The sequence below is a fragment of the Perissodus microlepis genome, chromosome 12 (genome assembly GCF_051167445.1).
Source record: "Perissodus microlepis isolate ML-2025 ecotype Zambia chromosome 12, ASM5116744v1, whole genome shotgun sequence".
Lineage (NCBI taxonomy): Eukaryota > Metazoa > Chordata > Actinopteri > Cichliformes > Cichlidae > Perissodus > Perissodus microlepis.
In genome coordinates, this window is record NC_140472.1 from 19,812,214 (window position 1) to 19,825,133 (window position 12,920).

Here is a 12,920-nt window from a genome sequence, read left to right on the forward strand (position 1 = left end):
GATCTCTGACATCCACAACTCTGAAAGACACTGAACCCAAAGGTAATCCATCAGATGCTCCCAACCATCACATATGTGAATGTAGAAAAAATGACTTGTGTTGGTGTGAGTGAGACTCTTGTAGTAAGAAAGCACTATGAGTGTTTAAAAAGAGCAATTTAGTATCTCTATGCCTATTCAGCCAATCACATGTAGTGTATTTAGGTGACGATGATAATGATGACGTTTAAATTGAGTATCGGAAGGGAAAAGAAACATAATTTGAGTGACTCTGGTTGTTGGTGCCAGATTTCACAAACTGCTGATCAGACACATCCATCTCTGGGGTTTATACAGGATGGCCCAACATAGAGAAAACATCCTGTCAGGATCAGTTCTCTGGGTGAAAATCGCTTGTTGATGTCAGAGATCAGAGGAAAATAGTCAGACTGCATGGAGCTCATAGGTAGTCAACTCAAATAACAATGTGTTACCAGTAAGGGATGTAAAGGAGCATCTCTTGAAGCAGATGACCAGAGCTGCAGAAGACAACACTGTGTGCCACTCCTGTCATCTAAGAACAGGGAAATGAGACTACAATCACACGGACTCACAAAAACTGATAACAGAAGATTAAAAACATATTCCCTGATCTGATGACTCTGATTTCTGCTGTGACGTTTGGATCACAGGGTCGGAATTTGGATGGAGAATCCATCCGGCAATGGTTCAAGCTCTTGGTGGTGTGATGTTATGGGGGATATTTTCTCACCTTGAGCCCCTTAGTAAAATCTTACCATCATATGCTGGTCTTAATGGAGACCTGCAAAGGTCAATAATGATTAAGCTCAAGAAAAAACCTAAAACAGTGATGACACATTTACATTTTCAGGACAAAGCTTGATTGATTACGTTCACTGACTCATTTTCTTGTGTAATATTAGGCTAATAGAAACACACACACGCACAAACACACACACACATATACATATACATATAGAAAGTTGTGCAAGTCATTCATGTATTTTACATGAGTAATCACATGAGATCTGCACCTGTTACGGGATGTGTAGTTTTTTTTAAAACCAGGGATTCCTTTGAGGAAACCCCCAGAAGAGAAAAAAACCTGAATCCTAAAGTTTTCTTGTTCTCAAAGCTGCACGCGGAGGAAAATATTAAAAGCCTGATCTTTATCTTTATCTCAGGAGTTCTAATAAAAGTGATCCTTGAAAGATGGACCACAGTGTCTCATCAGAGCCTGCAGTCAACCAAAGCCTCCTGCTGTCATGGATTTCCATGCTGGTAAGCATCTTGAAGTGAGGCTGTGTCAGTTGAAAGCAGGCTGCAGCTCGACTCGAGTTTTTGGTCGGCAAACTTGCGCAATTTTGAAACTCTCCAGTGGTTACTGCAGCTCACCCTCTCTCTCTCTCTCTCTCTCTCTGTGTACATGTGAGTGTATTCAAATCTAATTAATCTCCTCTGTGTTCCCTTTCATGCTGCTGCTGCTGCCGCTGCAGTTTTTATCTTCTTCTGCCTGTTCTCTGTGCAAGCAAACTGCGGGACTGTTAGGAACAAAGCCTTGAACACCACCATCCAGGAGATTAGAGTGGAGATACGGAGCGTGCTGGAGCACTTGGTAAGACTTCTGATGCTTACAAAGATCATTAGATCATAAAGAAGGGAGACTGTGTGAAGAATTTGGTGTTTTTTAACTCAGTACTGTCTCTGGTAAAAGTTTCTACAGTTTACATGTGTTTTAAAGCAGCTTGAATGATAGTTTGTAAAAATTGACTCATCTTAATGGAAGCAGCTTCAGTAAAGCGCTGTGCTGTGTTTGAGCACACAGCCCAGTCAGATGTCAGAATCGACTGAGATTATGCTAAAAATATTAAAATGAAAATTTTAGATAATTTAACAAAAACAATAAATAACAATAATTCTCATTTTTATTTTAGGTTTGTTCTTAGTTTGTGCACTGAAAGGCCCTAATAGAGATTAACAGGGACTAGGTGACATATCAGTAAATCAGTGAGCTGAAATTATTTGCCGACTTACCGACAGTGATGCGTAATCAGCGTCTATAATGGCTTTTAAAATTAAGCAAAAATCTAAAAGTACATTTCTCAGCTTCCTTTTCTAAAGTAAACTGAAAGTTTTGGGGGGCTTTGGCAGCCGGTTTGGAAAAAATACTGTGAAAATGTAAATTTGCACTTTAGGGAACAATGACAGCCTTTCAACCTTTCTGGCACTGAAGGTGATAAATTGACGGCTGTATTTGAACCGCCTGCAGCTTGTAACTCACTGATTTTCCTGCAGAATGTTCCCGGGGTGCTTCCCAACATCTCCTGCCACACCCTGAACTTTTCGGAGCTGGTCAGGCCGGAGCAGCAGCACCTCACCGCTCACCAGCTCTCGTCCTTCCACAGCCGCATAGCAGAGGTGTCAGAGTTCACCCCAGAGCTGTCATCGCAGCTACAGGCCATCCGCCAGACCATGCAGGATGTCGAAAAGCTCTGGACCGGCATGACGGTCTCCCAGACCTACAGTCCACTCTCCTTCAAGGACTTGGATGCCTATGTGTACACCAAGTGCTTGCTGGAGCTTGTGGACAAATGGCTCGGCAAAGCGAAGTTTTGATTTCACTGATTTGTCGGCTGCTAATGTTCTAATTTATTTAAAATATTTATTGAAATCTGATATCCTGGTTGTATTTATTTATTAATAACCAAATTATTTTTATTAAAGATAAAGGGAAAAGAACTCCAAGTTTTCATTTTTGTTGTATTTATTGTGATTCTGAATACTCTACATCAACCAGAAACAGCAAACAAATGTTGGATAAAAACTTTGCTTCATATTTTTTTTTAAAAAACCCACGCACAATCTTGTGACTTTAAATTTTTAAAACCAATTGAAATTTAAATACAAGTTATAACGCACATTGATCCAAATACTGTCCCCTGTGACACCCCAAAGCACTTTAATGATGGTAGTCCTGACATCTTGATCTTCATCTGATCTATGCCGAGCAGGCAGTTGTTGCAAGTTTAGTGTAGCGGAGCACCAAAGTCTGTGGAGGAGCAGCATGTCCCTTTCCATCCTTCAATAAATTTTTCTGGCACAACTTCACCTACTCCCTAAAGCACATGGAAAAGACAAACATCTGATGATGTGAAGACTCTAGCCACACTTAAAGGACTAGGGAACTACTTTATTGGCTGACCCAATAAAGTAGTAGTAGTCACCCTCATCCATCCATCTAGTGTCAGAAGCAAGGCCCTTTAAAGCCTGCACCATTAAATATTTGCTAGAAATTTGAGTTTGAGTTTTATATATATATATATATATATATATAGATATATATAAAAAAATTACATGCATGAGCTTTAATTTGTTTAATTTGTGTTTTTTTTTTTCATTTGCATTGCTATGTGGCTTTTTTGAGTTTATTGCATAAAAATATAATTTGTAATTGATTTCGTTTTTTCTAACAGGGAAAAATATCACACTGATGATGTAAAAGTCTCAAAAGGTCATGCATCAGCTTGGATACATGAGCCGTTAAGGTCAAAGATTAAGGTCAAACCTTTTTCGTGCACGTAACAACTTTTGCCACCTTGTGTCTGGCAAACGCATAAGCAAAAAAAATTGGGGTGGTGGTCCCTGACCCACCCTTCAGGCTCATGACTCACATCAGCAAAGGCAAGCTCAATCTTCACAAATATACAGTCAAATCCAGGTCACCTAAATAATCTCAGTGTTATTAGCATAGCTATGAAGTCCTGCCAAGCTTAGCCTCAGCTAAGTTTGAGCTCCCTCCTATCCTTGCCCCAGTAACAGTCCTGGGCCTAAAGCTCATATAGTATCACCTGCATACCTCAAACCTCAATAAAGGTGACCACTTGAACCAGTGAGCAACATTTGCAGCACTCTTTTCTTTCTAACCCTGAATCCTCCAAACAGAACATTTCACCTTAGTCTCCGAGAGGCCCCAGCGCACACAAGTCTTACCATCTTAAAATCCTTAAGACTTCCTTAAATCTGTTCCTTTCACCCCGATATCCCCACCTGGCCCTTAAATTAGGCATCTAAGGTCTACCAAGATATACTAATATCCTCATCATATTTTGTGTCTCAGGTCTGGGCAATGATCGCTGCTCTTAAACCTGTAAAAGGCCTCGATTAAACTTTCTGCTTATTTTTCAGTGCCACCCATGTTTTACAGAGGCTAGGAACTCTGCATCTAAATCTTAGGTAGGCAGAGAGCAAGCACTACAAGTTAGCCAAAGGACAGAGACTGGAGCGATAATGAATAAAAAATAAATACATTTTAAATTGTTTATTAAAAATGCATTTATTACAGGAACAAACTATAGAAGGTTTCCACTTAGGTGGTGTCAGGATCTCATCTCTGCTTTTTGCAGATGATGTAGTTCTGTTGGCTTCATCAGGTGGTGCCCTACAGCTTGCAGTGAAGCGGTTCATGGCCGTGTGTGAAAAGATGGTCATGAGAATTAGTACCTCCAAGTCTGAGGCCATGGTCCTCAGCCGGAAAAGGGTGGACTGCCCACTACGGGTCAGGGATGAGTTACTGCCCCAGGTGGAGGAGTTTAAGTATCTCAGGGTCTTGTTCATGAGTGAGGGGAGAGGGGAGCAAGAGCACAGTAGACATATTGGTGCTGCGGCTGCAGTGATGTGGACACTGTACCAGTCTGCCGTAGTACCTAGAGAGAGCTGACCGTGAAAAAGCTCTCAATTTACCAGTTGATCTATGTCACCACCCTCACAAGCTGTGGGTACTGATCAAAAGAATGAGATCGCTGATACAAGCAGCAGAAATGACCTTTCTCTGAAGGGTGGATGGCCTCTCCCCTATAGATAGAGTGAGGAATATAATCATTAAGAAGGGCTCAGAGTAGAGCCACTACTCCTCCACAATGAAAGGAGCCAGGTGAGGAGGTTCGGGCATATGAAAAGGATGCTGCCTGGGTGAGGTATTCCGGGCATGTCCCACCGGCAGGAGGCCCCAGGGAGACCCAGGTCACCCTGGAGAGATTATATCTCTCTGCTGGCCTGAAAACATCTTGGCGTTTCCCTGGAAAATCTAGAGGAGGAGGCTGGGAAGAGGGAAGTCTGGGCTTCTCTGCTTAGGCCGCTGCCTCTGTAACCCGGTCCCGGATAAGAAAGTGAATTGATGGATGATTAAAAATAATAAAAATAGTTATTACACTTCTTAAGAACCGAGGGGAAATTCCATTGACAAAGTACACTACACAGGTACCTGAATACAGCAAAATAAAAACAAAAACCCAGTCCACAGAGTTACAGCACAGTCCAGTCCTTGTAACTGTCCAGCAGGCTGTTTCCTGATCTCTTCTCATTCTCTAACAGCAGCCAGACCCACAGGAAATGAGCTGTCCTTCTTCTGCACAGTTCCCGTCTGATATCACTTCCTATCAGCTCCACAAGACTCCGGCATCTACCCAGTGTATTGTGCAGATGTAATCAGCTGTCAGCCTGTAGTTCCACATTACAGCCACCAAGTGGCTCTAAGCCACCAGCTTCCAGCTGCAGGCTGACTTATCCAGTCATCATTACTCAGTTTGGTCAGTTAACCACTCTTTTAGTCCAGCAAACAAGTCTGGCAGCACATTAGAAATGTACACAACACACTAAAAATCTTTATATTAAGACTAAAAGATCTAAAACAACCAAAGTCAAAGTTTTATATAAATACTTTTAGAAAGCACAGGTAGTTAAATATATTAAATGAAGTTAAATATTCTTCTGCCAGACAAATAAACAATAAGGATCAGCTTCCAATGTAATGATAGTCACTTTTATCTAAATATGATATTTTAAAAAAAGTAATTTTGCTTTTTCTTCTGCCAAGAGAGAGCAGTGCAACTTAGCCAAAGGACGCAGACTGGAGCACGAATGATTAAAAATTAAATCTATTTTTAATTCACCCCTCAACAATACAGGGACTAACTACACATGGCTACCACTTAGATGGTGTCAGGATCTCATCTCTACTTTTGATATCTCATATGGTTCTGTTGGCTTCATTAGGAGGTGGCCTCCAGCTCGCTCTGGAGCAGTTCACAGCCGAGTGAGAAACGGTGTGAATGAGAATTAGCACCTCCAAGTCTGAGGCCACGGTCCTCAGCCAGAAAAGGGTGGACTGCCCACTCCAAGTCAGGGACGAGTAACTGCCCCAAGTGGAGGAGTTTAAGTATCTCAGGGTCTTGTTCACGGGTGTGGGGATGTCAAATGCTTGAACCACCTCAACTGGTTCCTTTCGATGTAGAGGAGTAGTGGCTTTACTCTGAGCCCCTGCCAGATGGCCAAACTCCTCACCCTATATATATCTATAAGTGAAGGGCTAGCCACCCATGGGACCCAACTTATTGCTGGCTATGCAGACCAAGCTCTTGCAACAATTGTATAGGAATCGAATGGCCCGTAGCAAAGTCCACAAAACACATGCAGACTGGTTGGGCAAACTCACATGCACCCTTAAGTATCCTCAAGAGGTTAAAAAGTTTATCCAGTGTTCCACAACCAGGACAAAAACCGCATTGTTCCTCCTGAATCGGCTGCCTCCGAAGTCCCACAGGCTAACCCAGCCCGATAGGACTTGAGTAGTGAAGTCTCCCAATAAGACGACAGGTGGAGTCCTCAGGTGGAGCACCCACTACTCTGAACTGTCATTCAGCGCATGGGTCCAGGGCACAAACCCTTGCGTCCACCAGGAAAAACTCCAATGTAAGGGAGCAAGCTGAGGGGACACTAAGATAAGACACCCACCCCAGCCTGCCACCTGTCAACAAGGGCAACTCCAGGCTGAGACAGAGATCAGCCCCTCTCCAGGAGACTGGTTCCGGAGCCCAAACCGTGTATTGAGGTGAGCCTGACTATATCTACCTCTCAACCTCACACATTAGCTCAGGCTCCTTCCCTTCCCTTTGAAGCAGATGGCCTACATAAGCAGAAGACTGTACTGTGTGCCAGTCCTGTCAGCTGCGAACAGGAAACTTAGGCAACAATTCATACAGGCTCACCAAAACTGGACAATAGGAGACTGGAAAAAACGCTGGTCTGGTGAGTCTTGAGTTGCAGGATCCAGATGGTAGGGTCAGGATTTGGTGGATTCATCCTGCTTTGTATCTGGCTGTTGGTGATGTGATGATGTGGGGATAGGTTCTTGCCACAATTTGGGCCTCTTAGTACCAGCTGAGAATCATACGCTGGCCTTAAAGGACAATGGTAAAGGTCAAAGATAGAAAAAAATTGCATTCTAGCTAACCCTGAAACAGTTTTTTAAAGAGTTACTTATTTGATTTTACATGAGAGATCACAGGAAATAAGATTAAACGAGGGTAAAGCACAAAGGTACCCACCTTTAATTCTTGTTTGTACACTTTTCTTTTTTTGTCCAGTTATTACAGATTTAATCTGTTTTGGTTGACTACCTGTTAAGGGAAGTGTTGATGTTTTTTGTTTTCTTTTGAAGGAATTTCTTTACAAAGGAAAGCCCCAGAAGAAAAACACTGACTCCTAAAATTCTTGCTCTGAAAGCCACACCCAAAGGAAAAGAATGATCTTTATCTGAAAAGCCTCAATAAAAGTGGTCCTTGAAAGATGGACCACAGCATCTCATCAGAGCCTGCAGTCAACCAAAGCCTCCTGCTGTCATGAATTTCCGTGCTGGTAAGCATCCTGAAGTGAGGCTGTGTCATTTGAAAGCAGGCTGCAGCTCGACTCGAGTTTTTGGTCGGCAAACTTGCTCAGTGTAATCAATCTAATTAATCTCCACTGTGTTCCCTTTCATGCTGCTGCTGCAGTCCTTATCTTCTTCTGCCTGCTGGCTGTGAAAGCAAACTGTGAGGCTGTTGGAAACAGGGCAGCCGAGCGTGCCTTGAATGCCAGCATCCGGATGATTAGGGTGAAGATGCGTAGCGCGCTGGAGCACTTGGTAAGGCTTCTGATGCTTACAAAGATCATTAGTATTACATAATGAGGGAAGAATTTAGACTTTATAAAAGAAACTGATGTTTTTAACTTGATTCTGTCTCTGCTGAAACTAAACTGAGCTGGTAAACTGTGTTTTAAAGAGAGGTTATAGGTAGTCCACCACTGGTTTAGTAAATTAAAGCTTTTATAGTCATATCAGGTTATTTGAGGTGCATACACTGGTATTAGGATGTTACAAGCAATACCAGTTGTAGGCTGTGCTCCCTTGATTATATGGACATGAGGAGCTGGTGAGACCACAGACCATGAGTGTATGTTGATGCATTAAAGGCATTATCAAGACTTTTGCTCTACTTTTAGCAGCTGGTTTAAAAAAAAAATGTAAACATTATAACTTTACATTAGAAAACAAAGAAAGGCATAATAAACTCTTCCTGGGACTGAAAGTGATGAATTAAGAGCTGTATTTGAACCGTCTGTCAGTTTCAAATTCTTCTGTGGATCATTTTCATGTGTTTGTGTTACAAAAATAACAACACATCATCATCAGTTTCACACAAACAGCGATGAGTAGTTACTGAGTTGTATGTTCATGGATTCTCCTGCAGGATGCTTTTGGACTGCTTCCCAACATCACCTGCTTCACCCTGAACATTTCAGAGCTGATCAAGCCGGAGCAGCGGCACCTCACCGCTCACCAGCTAAGCTCCTTCGAGTGCCACATGGCAAAGGTGTCAAAGTTCACCCCGGAGCTGTCGTCACAGCTGCACTACATCTGCCAGATCATACGTGATGTGGTGCATCTCTGGACCGGCAATACGGTCTCCCACACATGCAGACTACCCTCCTTCAAGCAGGACTTGGACAGCTATGTGTACACCAAGTGCTTGCTGGAGCTTGTGGACGAATGGCTCGGCAAAGCTAAGTTTAGAATTCACTGATTGGTCGGCTACTAATGTTCTCTTTTATTCAAAATATTTAGTTAAATCTGATACCTGGTCATGGATCCTATTGAGCAAATGTTTTGTATTGAAATTAAAGTGATGAGAAGACAAAGTTTTCAGTTTTGTTGTATTTATTGTGATTCTGAATCATTTAAGGCATTTTCCATCATGTTGCATGTAGACATTTGGGAAGAGCACAAAGAAACAGTCGTATCCAGCGTAAGAAAATATCTTTTCTTCATAAAACCAACAATACAATACTAAATGTGGGGAGTCGAACATAAGCAGATCCAATCTGCGTCATCCTGTACATCATCCAAAACAAATCCACACAAAGAAACACAAAAGTAAAGATCACTAGAGAGAGAGAAGGAAAGAAAACAGTGTAATACAGGAGAGAAACGGCACAGAGACATCCTCAAAAGAGGAGAAACAACTACAAAACTATTTAAAGAGAAACCCTAGCTGCATTCAGAGGTGCATCTTCATCATCAAATAGTAGTAAATCATATCTGAACTCTATATATTTGACTCGCAACACCAAACTGTTCATTTAAGTGTTCATCACTGCATTCTCCATTTTTTTGTGAACTGAGCAGCCTACAGAGGAACACAAGAGCACAACTTCCCCTATAAAAGACTCGTGCAATCCAATCATAAATAAAAAAAGAAAAGAACTGCACACACAAAAAGCTGCACATTCGTCTATTAAACATGGTGCGTTGTGCTACTGTAAACTCAGTTGTTCTGCACAATAAAAGAAAAAAAAAAAAAGAAATCACAACATCTGCCTGAGGAGTGCTGAACCACAAAAGAAGATAAAGAGACGAATCAGCTGGCAAAGATCACATGCAGGCACACTTTGACCTCAAGGCTGCCAGCTGCACTCACAGTGTCTAACCCTCAAGCTCTCCACAAAGCAGAGTACCCCATAAAAACATTATACCAGTAACACAACAGACTGAGAATACTCTTGGATATGGCTTTGGGTGTGTTTCTTTGCGCTTCCTCCAATGCATTGCTTTTTATCTGTGTTTGCTTTGAATAAGTGTACCCGTGAGAAGGAAAGAAACAGCAGGTAAGTGAAACCTGTACCCTTACAGACAGTACGTGTTCCTGCTGAGAAGGATCCTGGCTCGACTTGTTCTTAGATGATTAGCGTAGCCCTGAGTGATCAGTAAAGAACCAGAAAGACCCCTACTGCACACACTGAAGATCCTGTAACACTGTAGATGCGGGAATATACAGTAGTGTATGCAAAATCTGTACTGCTAGTTCAGTTACGCGTCTTGTGGGCGCTGACAGTAATGTTGCGACATCGTGCTGCAGCCTGCAATGTTCATCCTTGTGTTGTTTGCAGGTGAGCTCAGTAGAAATGGGCAGAGCAGGGACGGAAAAAAACTGCTATGAACTGACAAGATAACATTCACCTGAGTAAACAAGGGACGGTGAACAGAACAGGACAGGACTGGCAATTTCCAACATATAAGTATTCAACTTTAATATATTTCAATCTCCTCAATGGGAGGTGTTTGAACCTCCAAATAAATTGTACTTCTAGCTAGATTAAAAAAAACAAAACAAAACAAAAAAAAACCATCTGATAATCTTGTGAAAGGAAAGAAATGATGTCCTTATACTGCATAAGAGAACATAAACTTCACATTCAGTATTTCCCTTTTTGAAACACAATCTTGCGACTTAACATTTTTTAAATGTAACTCAAATTTAAATACAAGTTGTTGCTTTCAAGACATAAAAACAACATGGGCCAGCTTCTAATACACTAAAAGAGGAAAGTCATCTGAAAGTTAAAGATAGTCATAGTTACTTCTATTTAAATATGATTAAAAAGTCATTTTTGCACTCATTTTGTTTGGTGCACCATGCGCCTCGTTCCCAAAAGTCAAACATAGTCTCTTTTCTGGGATTTGTGGAAGACTGTGAGCTTGCTGAAAGGCTACAAGGCAAACCAGTGATATGTTATGATGGTTAAAAAAAAGTTCAGGTGGCTTCTGGGTCACTTCCAGGAGGAATCTAAGAGTTTGTTTGTGTTACGGCCTGGATGGCTTCTTCAGGGAGCACGGATGGATCGCTGAGAATGGATGTGGTAGTGCACAGCTGGCGAAGAGTACTTAGGACCACTGAAAAACAAGCCCAAATGAATTGCATTAAAACAAATGATTGATAGGTCACTAAAATCAATATTGAATCGATGTGCAACTTTGCTAAAACAATGTCGGACTCTGTAGTTTTCTCTGGTCCCCTCCCCAATCAGACCAGGAGTGACATGTTTAGCCGCATGTTCTCCTTAAATTGCTGGCTGTCTGAGTGGTGTCCCAGAAACGATGTGGGCTTCATAGATAATTGGCAAACCTTCTGGAGGAAACCTGGTCTTGTTAGGAGAGACGGCATCCATCCCACTTTGGATGGAGCAGCTCTCATTTCTAGAAATATGGACAAATTTATTAAACCCCCCAAAATATGACTATCCAGAGTTGGGACCAGGAAGCAGAGTTGCAGTCTTACACGCCTCTCTGCAGCTTCTCTCCTCCTGCTACCCCCCCAAAAACCCATCTCCATAGAGACTGTGTCAGCTTCCAAAAAGACAAAAAACAAACTAAAAACCAGCAACAAACAACTTAAACATAAACAATTACAAAGAAAGAACAATACAGTATCCACATCTGAACCAAAGAGTAAAACAGTGAAATGTGGATTATTAAATATTAGGTCTCTCTCCTCCAAGTCTCTGTTAGTACATGACTTAATAATTGATCAACAAATTGATTTACTCTGCCTTACAGAAACCTGGTTGCAGCAGGATGATTATGTTAGTTTAAATGAATCAACACCCCCGAGTCATTCTAACTACCAGAAACCTCGAAGCACAGGCCGAGGGGGCGGTGTGGCAGCAATTTTTCACACCAGCCTATTAATTAATGAAAGACCAAGACAGACTTTTAATTCATTTGAAAGCCTGATGCTTAACATTGTCCACCCCAGCTGTGAAACTCAGAAACCAGTCTTACTTGTTATCATCTATCGTCCACCTGGGCCTTACACAGAGTTTCTGTCTGATTTCTCAGACTTTATATCTAATTTAGTTCTGAGCTCAAATAAAATAATTATTGTGGGTGATTTTAACATCCATGTAGATGCTAAAAATGACAGCCTCAACATGGCATTTAGTCTGTTATTAGACTCAATTGGCTTCTCTCAAAATGTAAAAGAACCCACCCACCACTTTAATCACACTCTAGATCTTGTTTTAACATATGGCATAGAAACTGAACATTTAACAGTGTTTCCTGAAAACCCTCTCCTGTCTGATCATTTCCTGATAACATTTACAATAATTGATTACACAGCGGTGGAGAGTAGATTTTATCAAAGTAGATGTCTTTCTGAAAGCGCTGTAACTAAGTTTAAGAATATAATCCACCCACTGTTATCATCTTCAATGCCCTGTACCAACACAGAGCAGAGCAGCTATCTGAACGCTACCCCAACAGAGGTCGATTATCTTGTTAATAATTTCACCTCCTCACTACGTACGACTCTGGATACTGTAGCTCCAGTGAAAACTAAGGTCTCTAATCAGAAGTACCTGACTCCGTGGTATAATTCTCAAACACGTACCCTAAAGCAGATGACTCGTAATCTGGAGAGGAAATGGCGTGTCACAAATTTAGAGGATCATCATTTAGCCTGGAGAAATAGTTTGCTGCTTTATAAGAAAGCCCTCCGCAAAGCCAGAACATCTTACTATTCATCACTGATTGAAGAAAATAAGAACAACCCCAGGTTTCTCTTCAGCACTGTAGCCAGGCTGACAAAGAGTCAGAGCTCTGTTGAGCCAACCATCCCTTTAACGTTAACTAGTAATGACTTCATGAACTTCTTCACAAATAAAATTTTTATCATTAGAGAAAAAATTACCAGTAATCATCCCACAGATGTAATATTATCTACAGCTACTCTTAGTACCATTGATGTTAAGTTAGACTCTTTTTCTCC

At 41.5% G+C, this 12,920-nt stretch overlaps 1 protein-coding gene across 2 annotated transcripts in view; it reads right to left on the reverse strand.

Annotated features, from left to right (window-relative positions):
- Positions 1 to 9,013: 9,013 nt before the first annotated feature.
- The window catches only part of mlxip (MLX interacting protein), a 37,226-nt gene continuing 33,319 nt past the window's right edge, over positions 9,014 to 12,920 (reverse strand). For both annotated transcript variants that reach the window (XM_084945434.1, XM_084945433.1), the window contains exon 17: positions 9,014 to 11,044. In XM_084945434.1, the coding sequence (XP_084801560.1) occupies positions 10,938 to 11,044 (107 nt within the window). In that variant the 3' untranslated portion in view covers positions 9,014 to 10,937. The remainder of the gene's footprint in view (positions 11,045 to 12,920) is intronic.